Below are 23,733 nucleotides of genomic sequence, written 5' to 3'. Positions count from 1 at the left end.
GCATGCGGCAGGAGGGAGGGACCTGAAAAGAGGAGGATCTGGGCTGCTCTGTGCAAAACCACTGCATTTTATGCAAAAACCTTCTCTGTTACAGGATCCTCCCCTTGCCCCCTTATACTTACCTAAGCCTGATTTCAATCCAGCTGTGCATGAGAGCAGCAGCTATCGCCAATCTCTCCCTCCTCTCTGGGCAGATTAATAGCAGCGGAAGCCATTGGTTCCTGTTGCTGTCATTCAAATTCTGTATCAAGGGGAGGGGCCAGGCCGTGCTGTATGTGTCAATATACGCAGGCGCGGCAGCTCAGAAGCAAGCCAGCTCAAGTGCTCTCGTAGAAGGTGGCTTTTTATGGGGGGCACTCGGCAGGGAGGAGGTGCAAAGCACACCAGAAGAGGAGGATTGGGGCTGCTCTGTGCAAACCCATTGCACAGAGCAGGTAAGTATGTGACATGTTTGTTTATTATATTAAAAGAAATGCTTTACAATCCTTTTAAGATCACTTTAATTTGTAATTAACCGCTTGCCGACCAGTGCGCAACGATATACGTTGGCACAATGGCACGGCTGCGTAAATGGGCGTACAGGTACGTCCTCTTTTCTTTAAGACGCGGCATTGTGGTTGTGCGCCCGCCCGCCGTGGGATCCGTGAACTATATGTCTGCCTGTCTCCCGGTGATCGTGTCACGGAGCTGCAGAACGGGGAGATGCCTATGTAAACAAGGCATTTTCCCGTTCTGCCTAGTGACATGACAGAGATCTACTGCTCCTTGTCATCGGGAGCAGTGATCACTGTCATGTTGTAGGTAGCCTACCCCTCCACAGTTAGAATCACTCCCTAGGGCACACTTAACCCCTTGAACGCCCCCTAGTGTTTAACCTCTTCCCTGCCAGTGTCATTTATACAGTAGTCAGTGCAGTTTTATAGCATTGATCGCTGTATGAATGACAATGGTCCCAAAATAGTGTCAGAAGTGTCTGATGTGTCCGCCATAATGTCGCAGTCACGATAAAAAAAGGAAATCGCCACAATTACTAATTAAAAAAAAAAAAAGAAGAAAAATACCATAAATCTATCCCCTATTTCGTAGACTCTCTAACTTTGGCTCCAACCAATCAATATACGCTTATTGCGATTTTTTTTTTTTTAACTAAAAATATGTAGAAGAATACATAGCGGCCTAAACTGAGGAAAAAAAAATAGTTTTCTTATATTTTTTGGGGATATTTATTATAGCAAAAAGTAAAAAATATTGCTTTTTTTTAAAAAAAATTGTCGCTTTTTTTGTTTATAGTGCAAAAAATAAAAACTGCAGAGGTGATCAAATACCACCAAAAGAAAGCTCTATTTGTGGGGAAAAAAAGGACGTAAATTTTGTTTGGGTGCAACGCCGCACGTGCAATTATCAGTTAAAGCGACGCAGTGCTGTATAGCAAACAGTGCTCTGGTCAGGAAGGGGGTAAATTCTTCCGAGGCTAAAGTGGTTAATCACTTCAATTAATCATTGAAAACAATTAAAGGATAAGTACAGCCAAAGCTTGTTTGCCTGTGCTTTTCCTATTGACCATAGGAGTGCAGTTCATTCTGCACTGCCGTGACCCGTTATCAATAGGGAGCGGGCTGACGTCACAGAGCTGGTCCAGGCTCGGGCGTTATCACGACCATGGAGTTGGGATCCACCCAGATCCCTGGACCGATACCCAGCTCAGCCACTGAAAGGCTCAGTGGACCGTTCCCACTTCACGGCCCAACGCTCCAGTAAGCAAAGAGAGGGCAGAGCAGAGAGCTGCTGACTGACAGTCAGCAGCTCTCTGCTCGGGGAGATGTGGGAACCGAGCAATCAGCAGTGTTTGATCGCTCGGCTCTCGTTGTAGAGGCACCAAGGAACAGATGCAGCATCGGACCGATGCTGCATCCACCTAGGTAAGTGTGAAACAAAAAAACAAAAACATGCTTATCTTTTAACTAAACCAACTGAGGCGATTGTAATACGACTGGTTTGGAGCATGTTTTGGTGTCCTGCAACCGATCACTTAATCACATGACTGAAATCGCACATGAGCTTGCTTCTGTTCCAAAGGAGGCGATTGATCACTTATGATTTAAGTAGGGCAAATGCTCGACTAAAAATAGCCCTTGCTCTCTAAGCTACATCTTTCGGAGCCTAATCACACAGGTGTCTTCCTCCATCAGAGCATCTCTGTAATGAAAACACAAGGATTGGCAAATAATGCTAAATTAATTTTGTGATAATATTTTGCTGTCATCTGCTATTTATTCTCCATAGAAAATGGCTCACAATTGTGACATTGGGTGCTGTTCTTCAGCCACTGAAATATAGGCCAGAAATCCATCAGCATAACATCTGGGAAATGGATGCCATGCTGCTTGGCTTTGCCATAACCTTGAATAGCTTAGAAGAGAAAATAAAAATCCCAAATGGTGACGATCGCTCCTCCTCCACAGGTTTCTTAAAAGCTGTCTTTTGTCCCTCTGACTGTGTTCTCTAACAAGTCAGCGGCATTTTTTTCCCCCCCTTTCTGTACGGATACATATAAGATCATCTAAGCCGTGCTGATGGGTGTTGCTGTTCTTTGGTAGTGAGCACCATGTGATTGGAAGGAGGGAGGAGAGCACAGGAAATCAGAGAAATGAGAAGCATCTAATGCATAGAGATTTCTCACATCTTCATCTGAAAATGCAGCGTTCGAAACCTACAGCTTGTTACTAAATCTGGACCCGACGCAAGCTGCTTTTTTTTTTTTTTTTTTTTTTTTTTTAACCCAACAATCTATCAGGATATTTAATTTGGGCAGTGCACTATTGGATTAGAGATTTATACGCTGATATCCACCAGTATAGTAGAGCCTGTTGGCAGAAGGGACCAAGTGACATTTATCCTGTTTACAAGCACATTTCCAGCCTCTTTTTGTCAGCCAAGTCCTGATTCCTAATCCTGCTGGTTTATTCTTCTGCTGGAAACACCCCTGTGCTTGAAAGAAATGGTACTTCCTGCTTTCATAAACAGTCATGTGTATAGTTCAGCCAGGCCTGATGCCTCTGGAGCTTTCTTTTACTGAAAAGCACCAGTGATTTGCTTTCTTTTTTTTTTTTTTTTTTAATTTTTTTTTTTTTTTTCTTTTATCATTTTTTTTCCTTGTGTGGATGCCACAAATCCAGTGGCCTTTTTGCCTCGGGAACATTTTAAGCTTCAAATCGCTCGGCTGTGCATTTTATAATTTTGTTTGGCAAGTCGAGACACAGCAGACAATCCTGGTGGTGCATATTTTCTGATTTTTCCAGAAACCAAGCAGAAGATTGAGCTGCTGATGTCAGTTAACTCCGAGAAGTCGTCCTCGTCAGAAAGGTACATCTGCATCGTTAGCTGGAACAATTAATGATGTGTCAGTGCTGGGTTGTGACACCTCATCCATTCCCGGTGGAGTTTACCAATCTAGTGCTCAGCGTTCAGTTATTTAAGGTGTATGGGGTTTTTATTTCCCATGTTGTTTAAGGTTTATTGATTTGGGCCGAGCAGACAGACAGCTACTGCATGCAAATGGAAACTCAGAGTTGTTTGTATAAAGGATGGCCTTTATAGGCAGCATTGTGTGAGACGGGTGACATTCCGTATTTGTGGGCTTCCATCTACCTGTAGTGGTGGAATGGTATATTGAATTGAATGATGCTATAAAATGTGGGCATTTCTGCAAGGGAGGAGGCACCGTCTGTGTACAATAAATGGACTGCTGTCCTTTATAGATCACAATGTAATTGCATATATGCAGTGACTTTTCACCCACATATGCTGCAAATATATGCTTACTCCTGCAGGTACGTGATAAATATTTTTCACCCGGGAGACATTCCTTGGTGTTTACTGACTATTGACATTGATAAGGCAAGGTCTATTGTGCTATAAATGGCATCTGTGGTCAAGCAAATTCTGTAGCTGCATACGTTTTTGTAGATATGTTTGCATGGTCGTGCTTTTCACCAATATCTATATCTACTCATAAAGTATCCCTCAACACCAAGCATGGGAGAAAAATCAATCTTCCCCAGCAAACATGTTCCCAGCTATGGTTTGTATTGTAAATAGCATGGAGGACAAGGGGCATTTAGGTCAAAACTGAACACGGGTATGAATGTGTTAAATATAAATATATAAATATATGCAACAGGTTTGTCATCAGTTTTCTACAAAGACCCCTCGGACACGGTAAAAAGGGCTAACGAATGTGGCTGCTTCTTCTCCATTTGATGGCTGTCATGTGGTCATAGGATTGAGACGAAAGCACTAAATCTCATTATTTGCATATCAGTTTGGTCATATGTATGTGTATTTATAGAGTGCTGCTTGTGTACCTTTCTGTTGAATGTTAAATTTCCAGTGTCGTTTACTCTTTCTAGAAACAGGCTCCGGTAATGATAAAATGACTGTAATCGTATAGCAATTAGTAGTAATGATTGGCTGTAAATTCAGTTCATGTCCGTGGTGTGTTTTTTTTTTTTTTTTTTTTTTTTCCCCTTTCTGACTCCATTGTTTTCTCCTATGTTGTGCTTGCTGTCACAAGGAGAGACATGAGATTGCTCACCCTAGGTTTCAGTTTTATAACTTTTTACTTATACTGAATTGGGGTCCTTGCACACAGGTGTGATGTATATACGGAAGATCCTACTGGCAGATGCTAAGGTAAAAAAAAAAATGCAAGTAAGAGCCGTAAAGTGCTTTGTTTACACACGTAAACATGAATAAAGATCCATAAAATTCCTCTTCCATTCATTTTTTTTTTAATTTTTTTTTTTTTTTTTTTTTTACCAAGGATTACATTTCCATATGTGTATGGACACATGTAAATGTGTTTACACACGTTTTAGATACCTAAACACATTTGTGGTTTACGGATCTTGAACACAGCATAGTTTTACTAATCTTTAACACTGTGTATTGAGTCAAAGAAAATAATGCACTGCATTAAAAAAAAGCTGTACTGATAAACTATGCATTTTTATGACCATATGTAAAGACCCTTATGCTGACCCTTTCTACCCTATTTGCATCTATCCTTCATCCTGGTGGTTATAGTTTGTCACAAATTATCTAGTTATGGTGCTCTGTCTTTATACCTCTGATTTCAAAGTCTGAATTTCCCTAAACTGTATAACATGGGTAAGGGGGCAATACACACATTGAAAAATTTTAACTTAATGCAGAGAAGGCATTAAGGTAAAAAAAGTTTAAGCTTTATAACCACTTTGGCTTCCAATTTAAAGGGTTATTAAACCCTCATTTTTATATTTTTTTACTTCATACTTAGCGCCTCTGTGCAGTTGGTTTTGCACATAGTGGCCCCGATTCTCCTCTTCTGGGGTCCCTCAGTGGCGCTAGTAGCTCCTCCTCTTCTCGAGTGCCCCGTCGGAGAATGGCTCTCCTTTGGGTCACCCGTACGGGCGCACTCCCGTGTCCTGCTTCTGCGTCTATTGACAGAAAGCAGGACTCTGCCCCGCCCCCCAGCGCCCGTGTCATTGCATTTTACTGACAACAGCGGGAGCCAATGGCTGCTCTACTATCAATCTATTCAATTAGGACACGATACACCAGCTAGCCTGGTGTGCTCGTCCCCAGGGAAAAAAAGACCAGGTTCAGGTGAGTGAAATGGGGGCACTGGGGGCTGCAGCATGACAGGTTTTTCACCTTAATGCATACAATGCGATTAAGGTGAGAAAACCACAAGGGTTTACTACCCCTTTTAAAGGCTAAGTTCACCTTTGGAAGCAAGTTACACCTACGCTCACCATCCATTTTATTAGGTACACTTTGCTAGTACCGGGTTGGACCCCTTTTTGCCTTCATAACTGCTTTATTTTTTTTTTTGTGGCATAGAATCAACAAGGTGTTGGAAACATTCCTTAGAGATTTTGGTCCATATTGAAATGATAGCATCACGCAGTTTCTGCAGATTTGTCAACTGCACATTCATGATGCGAATCTCTTGTCCCACCACATCCCAAAGGTGCTCTATTGAATTGAGATCTGGTGACTGTGGAGGCCATTGGAGTACAGTAAACTCATTGTCATGTTCAAGAAACCAGTGGTGAGGTGGTAAGGTGGGTACACTGTAGTCATAAAGGGATGGACATGGTCAGCAACAATACTCAGGCTGGCCGTGGCATTTAAACAATGCTCAATTGGTACTAAGGGGTCCAAAGTGTGCCAGGAAAATATCCCCCACATCATTACACCACCACCACCAGCCTGAACCATTGATACAAGGCAGAATGGATCCATGCTTTCATGTTGTTTATGCCAAATTCTGACCCTACCATCTGAATATCGCAGCTGAAATCAAGACTCAGACCACCAGGCAACGTTTTTCCAATCTTCTATTGTCCAATTTTGGTGAGCCTGTGCGAATTGTAGCCTCAGTTTCCTGTTCTTAGCTGACAGGAGTGGCACCAGGTGTGGTCTCCTGCTGTAGCCCATCTGCTTCAATGTTCAATGTGTTGCAGGTTTAGGGATGGTCTTCTGCATACCTTGGTTGTAATGAGTGGTTATATGATTTATTGTTATCTTTCTATCATTTTGAACCAGTCTGCCCACTCTCCTATGACATCAACCAGGCATTTTCCTCCACACAGCCTCTGCTCACTGGATATTTTCTCTTTATCAGACTCTGTAAATCCTAGAGATGGCTGTGCGTGGAAATCCCAGTAGATCAGCAGTTTTTGAAAGACCACCCCCTGGCACCAATAACCATGCCACGTTCAAGATCACTTAAATCCCTTTTCTTCCCCATTCTGATGCTCAGTTTGAACTTCAGCAAGTCCTCTTCACTATGTCTAGATGCCTAAATGAATTGAGTTGCTGCCATGTGATTGAATGATTAGCAATTTGTGTTACCAAGCAATTTAACAGGTGTACCTAATAAAGTGTCCGGTGAGTGTATATTTAGGGTGTAATGTGTAACATGCTACAACAGTATTCTGTCCTTCCCTGTGACAGCGAGCCAGGTTTTTCTCCCTCTACCGGCTGTCACAATTTAAAAACAGCACAGCCATGTTATTCTTTTACAGAGTTCTGTAAATTAATGCATTACGTCTTCCAGGCTTGTACTTTTCAATGACTGCGAGGGTGGTGGTGAGCATTGTTGTAGTTCATTGATATTCCTGCTCTCCAGTAACTCTGCCCCTACGGGAGGTATTGGCAGGCAACTATTCTGAAAGTCTGCAGGAGCCTAGCAATGTACCCGCGATTTACTGATCATGGGTGCAATACTTTCCAAGCTCCTGCAGGAAAAAATAATAAATGCACTTTTTTCTGCAGAAATATGTGCATTTGTTTTTTCCCAAAAGTGAGCTTATCCTTAAAAATAAATAAGTTATCCTGCTATTTTACATACGTACAACACTATATAGGGTTGATTTACGAAGGCTCCGTTCACATCTTGGCGTTCTAAATCATGGGCGGAATCGCCGCGATTCTGCCTGCAATTCGAAATAGCGTCAAATCACGGGACACCTGTGCGATCCCCGTCACTTCCAATGGCACCCCAATCACGACGCGATTTTGCCGTGATTGTCACCCGATGAATTGTGGTAGAATCGCGCAAACAGAATCACAGGACACCCCACCCAGAAGAAGTACAAGATCTTCTTTTGGGCTACAGGCATCCCGCGATTCTGTTTGCACGATTTTACCGCGATTGTCGCCCGATAAACCGCAGCAAAATCGCGCCGCGATGTGGGCAGAAATGCTGTGATTCGCTTGCACTACTTTTGGTGATTTCAGGTGTGACTTGCATAGACACCAAGTCGCACCTGAGGTCACAATGACGTCTGGCTTTGAAACCGTGTGATTTCTCTAACTTGTACAATTAGGCTTTGACAAAAAAAACCAAAAACTGGAAGCTGATTGGTTTCTATGCAGAACTGCACCAGATTTTGCGCACTCCAGCTTTAGTAAATCAACCCCTATGTGTTTTGATGGACACCTTCTGCTTCATTAAGTTGGTAGCACAGAACGGGGAAAATTCCCATTGCATGTTTTTTTCCTGGTTGAAGTCTGCCCAGATTTGACATGCTCAGGAGTCTGGCTGCACACAAGGGCCAAATTTCAAATTGTGCAAATGTGCGCGGCATTTCAGTGTGTGGGAAGATGAGACATAAAGGGCTGTGTGTTTTGGTTTTGTTTTGTTTTTTCTTGCTGAAATCATCAGAGTTTTTTTGTTTTCTCGTGTTTCTGTTTGTTTCTTTTATATGCACTATAGAAAATTTTTTTTTTTGGCCTCATTTTTTTTACATATTCAAAAGTTTTAACGAGTGAGCACTGAGTTAAATCCTTCTTCTTACAGAAAAAAACAGATCAATACATTGGGTATAGAAAAGAATCACCCCCCTTTTAAAATAATCCCATTTTGTTACTTTGCAGCCTGAAATGAAGACGTGCAGTTTTTTTGTTTTATCCAGCTGTATTTATTAGTGCAAGTTATAACATTCAAGTGAAAAATATAGGCCTCATGCACACGAACGTTTTTACAGCCGCTTTTTTGAGCGTTTTTTTACACGCTGTGTTAAGCCTCGTCTGGCATTTCTGTCTCTATTTAAAGTCAATGGTTCCCTATGGGAGCCCATTGATTTGAATAGAGGTCGCACCAGAAGTCGGATCAAGAGAATCCGACTTGCGGTGCGACTTGTGTGCTGAGAATCTTGAAGGGGGAACCTGCGAAAATGTTTAAAAAAAATTTGCTTTGGTCTGGTATGGATCTTAAGGGGAACCCCCACACCAAAAAAAAAATGGCATGGGGGTTCCCCCAAGATCCATACCAGACCCTTATCCGAGCATGCAGCCCGGTAGGTCAGGAAAGGGGGGGCGAGCGAGCGCCCCCCCCTCCTGGACCATACCAAGCCACATGCCCTCAACATGGGGGGGTTGGTGCTTTGGGGCAGGGGGGGCCCTGCGTTCCCCACCCCAAAGCACCTTGTCCCCATGTTGATGAGGACAAGGGCCTCTTCCCGACAACCCTGGCCGTTGGTTGTCTGGGTCTGTGGGCGGGGGGCTTATCGGAATCTGGGAGCCCCCTTTAATAAGGGGGCACCCAGATCCCGGCCCCCAACCCTATGTGAATGAGTATGGGGTACATCGTACCCCTACCCATTCACCTGGGGAAAAGCATCAATAAAAAAACACACTTCAAACGTTTTTAAAGTAATTTATTAGGCAGCTCCGGGGGTCTCTTCCGACTTCTCTGTCATCTTTTTCCCTCTTCTCTTCTTCCGATGTTGACACACGCTCTCTCCTCCTGTAATGCTGTGTGTGCGGTGCGCAATGACTTATATAGGCATGGGGCGTGGTCACCGGGTGATGTAATCTTGTGACCCCGCCAACATCGGAAGAAGAGAAGAGGGAAGAAGATGGAGAAGACCAGGCCACTGCTAGCAAAAGAGTGGCAAAAGAGCACAAGATAGCGGAGGAGCCTGGCAGAAGACACCGGAGAGCGGGAGAGGAACCGGTGACCGGGAGAAGACAGCGGGAGAAGAGGCCGGAGAGCACGGAGAAGTCCGAAGAGACCCCTGGAGCTGCCTAATAAATTACTTTAAAAACCTTTTGTAGTGTGTCTTTTTTTTTTTTTTATTGACGCTTTTCCCCCAGGTGAATGGGTAGGGGTACGAAGTACCCCATACTCATTCACATAGGGTGGGGGCCGGGATCTGGGTGCCCCCTTATTAAAGGGGGCACCCAGATTCCTATAAGCCCCCCACTCGCAGACCAGGACAACCAACGGCCAGGGTTGTCGGGAAGAGGCCCTTGTGCTCATCAACATGGGCACAAGGTGCTTTGGGTTGGGGGGTGCAGGCCCCCCCTGCCCCAAAGCACTAACCCCCCCCATGTTGAGGGCATGTGGCTTGGTATGGTCCAGGAGGGGGGGGGGGGCGCTCGCTCGCCCCCCCCCCCCTTCCTAACTTGCCGGGCTGCATGCTCGGATAAGGGTCTGGTATGACTCACGCCATATTTTTGTTTGGTGTGGGGGTTCCCCTTAAGATCCATACCAGACCAAAGGGTCTGGTATCGTCTTGGGAGGGAACCTCACGCAAATAATTTTTTAAATTTTTGCGGGGTTCCACCTTCAAGATTCTCAGTACACAAATCTCACCGCAAGTCAGATCCTCTTGGTCCGACTTCTGGTGCGACCTCTATTCAAATCAATGGGCTCCCATAGGGAACCATTGATTTTTGAATAGAGACTGAGAAACGCGGCTGAAAGCTAGCGTGGCTTAACATGCATTGAATTCAATGCAAAACGCGGGAAAAATTGCGTTTTTAGCGTTGCTTTTTTCCTGGCGTCTGTACTAGCTTTACAGCCCTTTGCTTTGCAGGCCCTTCGGCAGCGCTGCCCATTCAGGGCATTTTGGGAGTGGTGTATACAACCAAACCACCCCAAAGATGCTGCTTGCAGCACTTTTTTCCCGTCCTGCAAGCGCACCACCCCAGTGTGAAAGCACTCAGGCTTTTTACACTGGGGTGGCGATTTTCAGGTGCTATTTTTAGTGCTAAAAACACATGTAGACTTTGCAATATTTGCCCACTCTTCTTTGCAGAACCGCTCCAGTTCAGTTAAATTTGATGGTGACCATTTGTAGACTGCAGTCTTCAAGTCCTTCCACAGATTTTCCATGAGGTTTAAGTCTGGCCTCTAACTGGCAATGAAAGTACATTCACCTTTTTCTCCTTCAACCACTGTGTTTTCACTTTTGCCGTATGCTTTGGGTCATTGACATGTTGGAAGGTAAACCTTCTTCCCATTGACCACTTTCTGGCAGAGGGCAGCAGATTTTCCTCAAAAATTTGACGGTATTTTGCTCCATCCCTCTTTTTTCTATCTTGACAAGTGCCTCACCCCCTGCTGCAGAGAAATGCCCCCATAACAGGATATTGCCACCTCCATGCTTTACTATAGGAATTTGGATGGATTTCCACCAGACGTATGGTTTGATGTTGAGGCCAAATAATAACATTTTAGTCTCATCTGACCATAACACTTTTTTCCCCATGTGGCCTCAGAATCTTAAGGCTGGGTCCACACTGTAGACGTATGCAGTTGACAGCAGGGTTCCGGTGCGTCCCTGTTCTCTGTTTCAGGGATGAATCGGGCACAAATTTTTGCTTGAATTAGGACCTGAAACTGAGCCAAAGACACACAGTACCTCCTGTGAAATTCGCTCCACAGCCGCTCCATTGAGAGCCGGTCACAATCTCCTGTCATGTAAATTGGATGTAGAGAAACCCAGCATCCAATTCGCACTAGTGTGAAAGCCCAGTCTCAAGGTGCGTTTTGGCAAATCTCAGTCGTGACTGCATGTGGCCTATCTTGAGAAGTGGCTTTTTTCTTACAAGTCACATGTGTGGAGAATTTGTGATATTGTTGTCACAAGCACACAATGACCACTCTGTCATAAATTCCTGCACTGCTTCAGAGTTGCTATAGGCCTCTTGGTAGCCTCTCGGACCAGTTTCCTCCTGACTCTCATCCAGTTTGGAGCAACAGCCTGATCCAGGGAGGGTCTGTGTTGTACCAAATACCTTCCACTTCTTAATAAACTTCACTGTTCTAGGCATCGCTAAAGCCTGTGAAAAATGTATGTATCCCTCTCCTGCCTTTCCACAGCTTTATTCCAGAGATTCCGGTGACAGTGCCATAGTTGATTGTTTGCGTCAGTTGCACTATCGGGGAGTAAAATGCTCCAGGAAAGCTCTTATGCTGAGCCAATCAAAATGACCACAGCTGGTCACAGTTGAAAGTCAGATGGCTTTATGTGCCATCGAGAAAATTAGCTACACAGGATTGAGTTTACAAGTAATTTTAAGGAGGGGTGATCCTTTTTCCAACTCGGTGATTCTGTTTTTGAATTAAAAAAAAAAAAATTCTGGCATGTTGGTGTTATATCTTTCATTATCTTTCATTTGGATGGTATAAATTGCACTGAGTAAATACACCTAGATAAAACAAAAACTTTGTCTGTCTTCATTTTAGACAGCAGAGCAACAAAATGTGATTATTTTCTATACCCACTGTACATCAGTTTTTCATATTTTTACAAAATGTCTCCTGCTGTCTGTCTCTATATTTAGGGGGACTCTCGATGGAGTGTTAGGCCCTACTAGCACACGTCTCTATATACACAGAACACCCAACGTTCACACATAGTATTATGTTTAGTCAGACTGATTCTTCTCAAATTGGACTTAAATAAAATAGAGGCGCTGGACCTGAAGCAATGCTATTATACAGCCATTGAGCTTTGCATATTCACTTGTGTTTAACATATCCATCCAGGTTTTATCACAGGCCGTATTGGAACTCTAGCAACGAAACCTGAGCCCTGATTTTGGGGATTCGTTGGCTCCTGAAATGCATTGGCTATTGTTTTTCCACAGGTCATGGCTCCACAGTCGAGCATAAAGGATATATGGACTTGTGAACTGATTGTTTAGCGCTTGGTTTCTTTTGTTCACGTATAGGTTCTCCTCACATGGCACACTGTTGGCCATGATTTAACTCGTATCTCTCATTCATAAATGCTTTTATTTGCAATAATCTGCATACACTTATCTAATAAAAGTAGATATATCTCTACAATGTGTTGTTGCATGTGTCTTTCTTATTGGCCCTTGTTATCAAATAAAGCTCCACAATAAAGGGAAAATTCACTTTCTCAAATAACGTTCTCACGTTTCTCAACTCCCTGGTTTTCAGGTCTAGGCAAATGTCATTAATCCCAGGAGTCTTCGGGAGGGAAGGAGGGGTTTTCTCGGCTAAAAACACCCATGTCTGCATGCCTGACTCAAGGGCAGATGGATTCAAGGAAGTAAATGCTACATGAATCATCTGCCCTGACTCAAGATGGCCATGGCCAAAAATGCTAGGGGGTGTTTTTCTAAATGATTTCTCAGCAAAATAAAGCATAGAGACATGGATTGGTGGGGGAGTTTGCTTTGAATATTATAGATGAATGAAATAGCATTTTTGGATTGTGGTGCTCAGATGCAGTGTAGTATCACTTTAATCAAATTGTTTATTTGGCCATTCACAAGGCTTTCTAATGCCTAAAGGGGTTGTAAACCCTCATGGTTTTAAGGTGAAAAAACTTCTCTCGTGCTGCAGCCCCCCCAGAGCCCCCATTTTAAATACCTTTCTCCCCGGGGACGAGCACACCAGCTCTAGCTGGTGCCTCGTGTCCTGATTGGATAGATTGCTCCGAGCGCGTAGCCTCTTTTATTCAGTTGTTTCTCCCCTGGTGTCTCTCTGCTTCCTGGTGGCGTCATCTCCCTGCGCTCCACGGTGGCCCAGACCGACTTCCTGGTGGCCACAGGACAGTGTTAGGCTCCCCCAGTCATCTGCCAGACCCTGTAGACGCTCATTTTGGATGCGGATCTATACCTGCAGACACCACCATTTACAGATTACCTGTTTTTATGTTATTCCCTGTAAGTGCATTACTTACTTTGCTAATAAATCGTATCTAATATATTACTACACTCAGGTTGGCGCTTCCTGTGTCTCTCTCCCTTCCTCAATCTGCTTACAGAGCTGGCTTTTCTCCTGCCACCTCACCCTAAGAACTGTTGCTGTATGGACTATTGAGCTGTTATTGCTCTTATATTGCCTGCTATATTACTTCATGTACACAAATATTTGCGCTTACAGTTTTTTTCTTTTTATCAGCTGGGGGGGAGGATGGGGATGGGAGGGTCATTGGGAGACATGGGGGCAGAGGTGACAGCTGGTGGAGGACAGGAGGGCACGGTATAGGGTTAGGAGGGCATGGTAAGGGGGTTAGGAGGGGTGGGCACTGTACAGGGGTCACTGCTTGCCAAGCTCTGTTTCCCATGCCTGCATTGTACACAGCCTGAACACAGGCAGAGCTTCCGCACAGCACACACTGGAGCTAAAATCCAATTCCCTTACAGCTGCAATGTGCAGAGTGTATAGCTAGCTTCTGGTTGCAGTTCGTACCTGTAACGTTCTATGGTTGGAACGGAGTTGCAGTAGCTAGCTATACACTAACTATGCATATGTTAGCTGTAAGGGAATGGGGTGGGGAGGAGGAGGAGTGCCATGCGGGGATGGGAGACTGTCGGCAAGTGTCAGGGGTGGTGGAGGGCTAATACCACCCTAGATCAGGCATAATCATACCTCTGCTACATGAGCTGGAGTTTTACTGCTCCAATCCCTGCCGGCTCTCCTCTCCATGCCCTGTGATTGGAGCGCTACAGATTCCACCCACATAGGCAGTGCCCAGGTTGGCCCTTGCATTAAGATGGCCCTGGGCCAGAGGAAACAGCAGGCCGGAGGGGAGGAGGATGCATTCCACTTCTAAGCTGGCGTCTCTTCCAGTAATGGCTTTGGGTATTGGAGCATTTTTTCGCAAATACCAATACTCGCAAAAAATGCCTAGTATCGGTATTGGTGCAACCCTAGAACTTTTACCAACTCTATCCAAAATAGAAAAAAAACAATTTTGGCTGGATGTACACTAACGCTCCTTGTAGCTCAACTCGCTTCCTCCCATCCAGAGCACCTTCTTAGGGTTTACATTAGAAATTGGAAGAATGGGAGGCTGCCATGTTACTGCTGGGAGGGGGCGCCAAAGTAAGCATGGCCAGTATGACTTCAGTGGCTTCTGCTGTTGATTTGAGGATTATTTGCTCCATAATGCCTGTAGCTACAGAGGCAATTTAAGGCTTTGTTTAACCACTTCCTGTCCGCCACATAACAGAATGATGTCGGGAAGTGGTTTCATTATCCTGATTGGGTGTCATATGACATCCAGAAGGATAAGCCGCGATTGCGTGCCTGCAGGGGGCACGCGGCGATCTGTGGTGTGTCAGTCTGACGCACCGCAACTCCGATTTAGTTAAAGGGCCTCTGACGTAGGCTCTTTACCACATGATCAGCTGTATCTGATCACAGTGTAAACAGGAAAAGCCGTGTATTGGCTTTTCCTCTACTCCCGTCTGGCAGACGCGAGTAGAGGAGAGCCGATCTTCTGCAACCCCCAGAGGATGCCCACCCATGACCACCAGGTATGCCAATCGGCGCCCATTGTAGATGCCAATCAGTGCCCATCGGTAATGCCTGCCAGTGTCTCCATCAGTGAAGCCTATCAGTGCCATCTATGTGTCACCCATAGGTGTCCATCAGTGCCACCTATAAGTACCCATCAGTGCGGCCTTTCAGTGCCACCTATTAATGCCCATCAGTGAAGGAGAAAACATAATTATTTACAACATTTTATACCAAACACAGAAAAACTTTTTTTTTTTCCCAACATTTTTGGGTTTTTTTAATTGTTTAGCAAAAAATAAATAACCCCAGGGGTAATCAAATGCCACCAAAAGAAAGCTCTATTTGTGGGAACAGAATGGTAAAAAATGTTTTTTGGGTACAGCATTACATGACTGCGCAATTGCCATTTAAATAGCACTGAAAATTGGCCTGAGCAGGAAGAGGGGGGGGGAGTGCCCAGTATTGAAGTAGTTAAACCACATTAGTTGCTTGTGAAGAATTACATTTTAATTTTGAAGAATTTGATTGTGCATGGACTGACCACAGTTGCATGTTAAAGTAAATTATTTTAGTTTGCTGATAAATTTTGTAGTGCAATTTTCTCCCTGTTCTTCCTCTCATTGTCTTTTTCTGTCGCCTGTCTCTCTTGTTTCTCTCTAATTTCTTCCTGTGTCTCTCTCTTGCTCTGTCTCTCCTTCCTCTGATGTGTCTCTGTCTCTCTCATCCCTGTGGGGTCCCCCCAGAAAAAAAGGCTGTGGATGCCAGTAATTTTGGCAAAGGATTTTTTCACGATTCCCAGATTGTTTTTAAATTGATCATTCCACTGTTGGTAAAGGAAATTATTTACAAGTGGCATAGATTTCAAACAACTGCTAATTTGTCCACAACTGACAGACCCAGGAAATATAGCCCAAGAGCTGACTGATACTAAAAGAAGTCTCCAGAAACTCCACAGTTTCAAGTTTCAAAGTAACTCTAATGCCGCGTACACATGGTTGGATGTGAGCTTGTTGTCGGAAAGTCCGACCGTGTGTATGCTCCATCGAACATTTGCTGTCGGACTTTCCGCCTACAAATGTTTGATAGCAGGTTCTCAAATTTTCCGCCAACAAAACTTTGTTGTCAGAAAGTCCGATCGTGTGTACACAAGTCCGTTGCACAAAAGTTCACGCATACTCTGAATCATGCAGAAGGAGCCGCACTGGCTATTGACCTTCCTTTTTCTCTGCTTGTCAAACGTCTTGTATGTCACCACGTTCCCACGTTCGTAATTGTTGGCCAACATTTGTGTGACCGTGTGTATGCAAGACAAGTTTGAGCCAACAACCTTCGAACAAAAATCCACGGTTTTGTTGGCAGAAAGTCCAATCGTGTGTGCACGGCATTACAGTAGCTGGTGTTAAAGTGCATGCATCTACTATCAGAAAGAGGTTGCCCCAATTTAACTTTCATTCAAAGTGTGCCAGGAAGAAGCCTTTTCTGTCAAAAAAAGAACATTAGTGTATTATTTCTCCAACATTTCATATTCCTGGTATGTGTCTGTGTTACCATGTACTTGTGTTTAAAAAAAAAAAAAAAAAATCATGTTCTATTTGCTTTGCATTCCTTGTGTGAAATACCCATGCCTTTCCCCCTGCTTTCCTATTTAAAACTGACCACACTAAGCATGGTAGCACATCTATTCTAGCATGGTGCATTTTCTGACTGTGCTGGGAGAACAACCTGCCTGCTCTCCAATGGCCAAGACTTTTGCTCATATGCCCCCTGCACAGCTCTTCAATGGGAAGACCAGTGTACGGTTTCTCTGCCTCCTGCCTTCAGTCTCCTCCCCTAACTCTCTAAGCTCCTTATGAGCATGTGATCACTTAAAGAAAAAAAATATATATATACACACACACACATACATTTTGCCTTTTTGTTATTTTGCTGGTTCAGGTCCTAGGCAGCTTGCAATTATGGCGTCAACTCTGTAATCTGCATCATGTCAAAGTGTGTTTAAAGCGGTATTAAACCCAAAACCAAAAATGTAATATATCATAGCTTACCAATCCATTAGATGTGGTGGTTGCATCAGTTTTCTTTTCTTGGGCTTTTTTCCCTCTGTTTTTGCCTGATGATCTGGTCAGTAACACACCTCCTGTATTAGAGTGCCCCCACTCTGGTTAAATGAGCACAGGGGCATAGGTGTACTAGCAGATTTAGATTAGATAGACACTAACCAACTGAAGCTGAACTCCTCATCACACTTTAAACATCCCTTGTAATAGCAATAGGCAGTGACAGGTCCTCTTTACTGAGACTTTGGATCATACCAAGATCGGTAAGATCTGATGCTTTTTACAAACCGCTAATGGTTTGTTTGCAACTGGAAGTAACAAAATACTTGTCACTTCTGTTTCTTAGACCAAAGGAGTGAAAGGGGCTATTCCAGTCCCCAGTCAGCTCTGTGGTCAGCTGGCAAAATTGCTGACTGCCCTGTAGAATGGGAGAGCCGGGGGGGAGGGGGGCCCCCATACTGATGCTTGAAAAAGCAGTCCAGTGACTATTTAGCCACTAGTATTGCCTTTAAAAAAACTGCTCCACTGGCTGTAAAAAAAAAATCAATACTTTGATGCCTCCAGCTGCAGGCATCATCCCACTATAATAACTCAGTCGGGTGACCTACTGGTACATCGCTTGGCATTAAGGGGTTAATAATATGATACCAACTGTCTGAAAGTTGAAGTTAAAGCTGGAAATGGACCTTTGAACGTAATGAATTGCTCAAAAAGAACAAAGGGAGGGTCCTGAATTGGCCTTGTCAAAGCCCTGATTTGAATCCCAATGAAATGTTTGGGGATTTGAAGAGGGCTAGTTCATCCAAGGTAACCCACAAACATTGTGTAACTGAGGGAATTATAGACTGAGAAATGATCAAAAATGTCACAAAGTCTATTCTGGTAGATTCTTCAGAAGTAGGGGAAAAATGGCTCCTATGGTCAAGAGTGTATTGACTTTTTCTATTGTACACCATTGCATCTATTGATATTTTGTTAACTGTTTGTGTCTTATATTTAAGTATATCACATTTTATCTGTAGGCACTGTTTGAATCAAGATCTAATAGTTTCTGCTTGGATTTGTTGAAAAAGCCAACAATTTCCATGGGGTTTTCACATGTAAATGCACAGCCACCTCAGAGTGCTTTTACCCCATGCGTAATTGTGTTCTTACCTGGACGAATGATCCCAGAAGTGATGAGGATTTCGTCGCTTGAGGTTTCAGAGCGGTCTTTCCCTGGCCATCAACAGCGAGGGAAGCTGCTTATCAAACACAATTTGTGTTTGATCAGCTGCTTTGGAGGGCAGGGGAGTCATCAGGGATCTAGTAGACTACTGATATCTCCATGAAGAGTAAATGTCACTGCCCAAAGCTATCACAAGGGGGCATGTACACCCCTTATGATGGCAAAGAAGTTGAATTTGAAAAAAATGAAAGTGTAAAAAAAAAACTAGTTATATTAAATAAACAAAAACAGTTTTAAAAAATTGAAACTAACTTCCCCCTTTCTCATGTGTAAATGCAAGCATGCATATGTAAACAGTAATTTTTCCACACATGAAGTATCTTTGCCAAGGTCGGAGTTAAGGCAAATATTCTAACACCTTAGCTCACGTTTAACTTTAAACTGATAACCTGTATCAGTAGATACAGGCATTTAAAGCATCACCTATGGATCTTGGGTACCGTAGTTTGTCACCATTTCACGGGTGTACACAATTTTAAAACCTTGACATGTTTAATAATGATTTACTTGACACAATATAATAATTTATATTTTACCAAAATATTGAGTATTACATTCTGTTTGCATGCACTAAAATTCAATTAAGTGTATTTTTTCCTGAAAATTTTAATTCAAGCGTTTGCCCAAGTATTACGCGACATAAAATTTGCAGTGGCCACCATTTTATTTTCCAGGGCCTCCGCTTTCAAAAATATATGTTTGGGGGTTCAAAGTCTTTATCTAGCATAAAATGCATATTTTAATATTCATATGAATTTTCTTTAAAGATGCCTTGGACGACGTGTGATTAAAGTATTTCTAAAGGCTGAAGGCTTTTTATGCATAATGGTATAAAAAAAAAACACTTCAGTATGTAGCTCCGCCTACTGTTCAACTTAACACCCTACCTGTGAAGCATTGATAAAGTTGCATAGGAAGATGCAAGGGTTGAGGTGGCATGTTTTGTGGTTCAGTACTGAAAAAGTGATGTGGTTCTCAATAATTCTGTAGAAACCTGCAGAAATGACAAACACAGGAAATTAACACGCCAAATGAAAAAGGATGCTGTGTAACATCTTTGCAAGAAATGTTTCTTTATCACAGGGTTTCTCAATCTGGGTTCCTCCCAGAGTTTGCTAGGGGTTTCTTGAGTTCCCACTGACACCCTTGATCTCTTTAGCTATCTGTAAGGGGGTAATTCTTCCCAATGTCCACAAATGTAAGGAGCATTCTTCCCACTGACTATCACACTAATGCAAGGTTTCTCAACTAGAGTTCCTCCAAAGGTTGCTGGGGGTTCCTTGAGCAATGACCAATTCCTGCCTCTCAGATAAGTTCTCACCGACACCATTGATCTTTTTAGCTATCTGTAAGGGGGTAACTCTTCCCAATGACCACAAGTGTAAGGAGCATTCTTCCCACTGACCATCACACTAATGTATCATGAGTTGTAGATATAGCAGCACTTAGTAGGTTCCCTGAGACTGGAAAGTTTTTTTTCAAGAGTTCCTCTTTGTTGAAAAGGTTGAGAAAGTGTGCTTTATCAGATAATAATGTCATAAAGTATTGTTGACTGAATTCAATCAACGTTTGCACTAGTTCTGTGGTAGTCAACAGAGTTCATTTTGGATCGTGTTATTTTTGAATTTATGATGTCAAAAAATGTGCTGGTTTCTGCTAAACGGGGATATGAGTTAATTTTCCCACTGCAACAGGAACCTTTAATATTGAAATCTGTATGTCTAAATTCAAGTGGAAACAACTAAATCGAGGAGTGTGTGCTCTGCAATGTTGGGCATGAGGCATAATGCCTATGTGGGAATCCTCAGAAGGAAGCTGCTATTCTGTCTCCAGGGCTGTAAGCTAGCTTTGGGGCAGTAGTCTCATTTGTGGGGATTCGGAATAGATTGGTGTCCTCGGGAATTAAAGAGCTTATGGTTTCAAGACAGATTGACTTTAGGCCGCATCTGAACGTGCTGCGTAACACCCATAGGTTTTCTTTATACCATAAATGAGGAGATCTATCCATAGAGTCAGGTAAATACACTTTCTCTGTCCTCCCATGGAGGAGACACAGGCTGTTTATTTACTAAAACTGGAGAGTGCAAAATCTGGTGCCAGCACATTATATCACATATTATATGGTATTATGTCTCAAAATCATTTAAAGTGATTTTTTTTTTTTAAATAAATGTTATACTTACCGCCTCTGTGCAAGGGTTTTGCACAGAACAGCCCTGATCCCCCTCTTCTGCCAACCCCCCCTCCCCTCCCCCCGGCGCACCTGGCGCCTTCTCTTCTCGAGTGCCCCCACGGAGAACCGCAATTCCATGGGGGCACTCGTGCGGGCACGCTCCCGAGTCCTGCTACTGCATTCATTGACAGACAGCAGGACTTGCAGCAGGACTCGGCCCCGGCTCCTGTGTCACTGGATTTGATTGACAACAGCAGGAGCCAATGGCTCCTCCTACTATCAATCTATCCAATGAGGACCTGAGACAGCGGCTGGAGCTGCTGTTCAGCCCCGTCACTGGAACGATCAGGTTCTGGGGGGCTGCTGCACTACAGAAGGTTTTTCACCTTAATGCATTGAATGCATTAAGGTGAAAAACCTTGAGGGTTTACAACAATACAATTGGTATTTTAAGAGACCTTATCCATTAAGAAATCTTCTGTTCTTTTAAGATTTGTTAAAATTGTTAAATGATTTTGAAACATAATACCATATAATGGTAATTGGTAATAATGCCATATAATATGTGATATAATGTGTTGTCGAATCCTTATTGTTTTACACGTGTGGGTTTTTTTTTTTGTTTTTTTTTTTAATATATACCATTGCAGTACTAGATAACAGGATCCGAGGCCCTGACGAAGTGGGTCAGCCCGCGAAATGAATTGTCCTATTTAATTGGATATCAAGGCCAGGATAACCTCGCCCTGGGCAACTGTTTTGAGGATATGTTTTTAAACAAACCCTTTTTAAGATTGTGATATTTTGAATAAAAAATGTTTAACTTTTACCATTGATCAGTGTTTATTACATCTGAGGGGGGTACATGTAAAGTCCCAAAAAACTTTTGCATTTCTATACTCAAAAGAATTTATAGCAAAACAGTTGAGTATAACCAGATCTTTTCTCATATATTGAAGACAACAATTGCTTTGAGTATCCCAGAAGGGATTTAATAACACATGGGCACAGCCTATCAAGCATAAATACCCCAGTTGCTAGAACCTACTTTCTACTGTACAAACAAACTCAAGTAAGGCTGATGGGTGCTTGCTCCAGGTGGTACGTGACCCGCTAACAATTATAAGACTAAAGACAAAAGTGAGCCGCTCTCCTTCCTAATGACCAAAATAAGTTTAATTGTTATACAGTACAGTGGTAAGCTGCTCTTTCCTTTCGTGTTTCACTTCATTAAGAGCTTGGCCGTAGACTCTGACTAAGCTCCTAACAGAGTGAAATGCGTAAGTAGGTTGATTACCCCTGTTTCGGATAACCATAAAACTAAGTTTGGGCTTTTAGAAGGAGAACTGCTTCACTTTTGTCTTTGGTACTATATTTGTGTGTGGGTCGCTGACTGCCTGGAGCTAGCATCCATCGATCAGAGGCTTGGAGCAACATTTTTGGCATGGTGTGCAGACTCAATCAAGAGCCAATTGGTTGCCGTATAAGTCGAATTTGGATGTAGAATTTTCTGTGAAAAAAAAATCCCAGATTTCCAGCTTCTCCTTCATAGGAGGTGACACTGGGAAATTATATTTGTAATCTTTCTTCTGTCACACTGACAGCAACAGGTGAGTTGTACTTAGAAAAAAGCAGGGCATGTTCCTCCATGCGGAAAAGATATAAAACCTACACAGACTGCATCTCTCTACCTCCAACAAGATATACCATAGTTATCAGGCTCACAGCACTAGTACAAAATAAAGAATATTTTCTGCCTCACATCAGACTTGACCTGCCCAATCATATACTGTATGTGAAATTCCACACAAGGCTGTATGTTGGTGAATCTCGAAAAAATTTGAACCAAGGAATGTTTCTGCATAGATTCATAATGAACAACCATCAAGTGGAGGTGCGTGTAGCAGCCCAATTCCCAGAGTGTCAGGGCTGAGAGGGGCTCCTAGTCAGCATGTGAAGTGCTAAGCTGGCCATACAATATACAGTCTTGTTATACAATCGTCCTTTATATTTACCAAAACGAAGTAACAGCAGGACACGCCTAAAAAAAAACATTCAATTTGTGCAAATCTGGTAGACCCTTGCAGTACACAGTTCAAGGAAGATCTAAAGGAGATTGTACAATCATAATGTTAGTGTATGGTCACCTTAACACATAGAGCTGCACAGTACGTTCGTTCCATAAATAAAGAAACCGTAATGTAAAATTTTACTTGACTGTGGACCTGTATAAACAGTTAATAGTCAGGTGATAATAGTGAACCTTTTATATGATTTATATGGAAAGCTTAAGGCGACACTGTCACCACTCTGTAACGCGTTCAACATACATTGTTACTTTAGGTGCGACTGAAAGTTATTAAAGCAATTTTTCTTCTATTTTCTGCGACCTCTGACACTATGGGGAATGTTTGAAGCTTTTTGCTGCTGATAGCCAAAGCTGATTCCCCACCTCCCAGTCCTAATGCTACCAGGGATGCCCCATAGGATTTGAAAAAAAAGTAGTGCTTGTGCAGACCCATTGACCGCCATCGCTGGAATCTGTGATGGCTTTGGCGGTCCGCTGCAAAAAGCCTCCAACTCTCTTGATCATGTCAGAGGTGGTAGAAAATTGAAGAGCTTCATGCACACACAGCTCCAGAGAGGGATGTAGCAGTGTATTTCTTTATACCTTTTATATGGTGCTTTCTGGATCATATTCAGACTTTTGTAGGCAAATTTGGACTTTTTTTGATTTATTTATTACAGCTACTTACATAGTGTCATCAATTCATGCATCGCTTTATTATACATTCATATCAGTGCCTGCCCTCGAGTTTACAATCTAAGGTCCCTAACTCACAATCATACAAATACTAGGGTCAATTTAGACAGGAGGCAAATAACCTAGCAGCATGTCTTTGGAGTGCAGGAGGAAACTGGAATACCTGTAGGAAACCCGCACAGGGAGAACATGCAAACTCCAGGCAAATAGTGCCATGGTTTGGATTTGAACCGACGACCCTAGTGCAGTTAGATGGAAGTTCTAACCACTTAGCCACTCTGCTGCCTCTTAGGCTTTCTATATATGGGAGACAGAGGGGAACTTTCGCACTATTCATTGGTATGCCACCAGGATTACTGACCACCAGATTTCTGACAAAAGGGTGTATGGTGAGCTGGTACAGTAGGGTGAGTCCTGAGTAAAGAACTCTGTTACTAAGTAGGTAGG

General features: G+C 43.1%; 1 protein-coding gene across 7 annotated transcripts in view; it reads left to right on the top strand.

The window, feature by feature from the left end:
* The window catches only part of SRPK2 (SRSF protein kinase 2), a 281,731-nt gene that overhangs the window by 95,550 nt on the left and 162,448 nt on the right, over positions 1-23,733 (top strand). Inside the window, exon 1 of one of the 7 annotated variants that reach the window (XM_073619640.1) lies at positions 3,091-3,363. The exons of the other annotated variants lie outside the window; for them this stretch is intronic. Coding sequence (XP_073475741.1) covers positions 3,326-3,363 — 38 coding nt within the window. The 5' untranslated portion in view covers positions 3,091-3,325. Of the gene's footprint in view, positions 1-3,090; positions 3,364-23,733 lie in introns of those variants that run through there. 7 annotated transcript variants of the gene reach the window in all.

Source organism: Aquarana catesbeiana, linkage group LG03, assembly GCF_042186555.1.
Source record: "Aquarana catesbeiana isolate 2022-GZ linkage group LG03, ASM4218655v1, whole genome shotgun sequence".
In the NCBI taxonomy this organism is placed as follows: domain Eukaryota; kingdom Metazoa; phylum Chordata; class Amphibia; order Anura; family Ranidae; genus Aquarana; species Aquarana catesbeiana.
The sequence above is the reverse complement of the archived record's forward strand: the minus strand, read 5'-3'. Positions and strand labels throughout refer to the sequence as shown.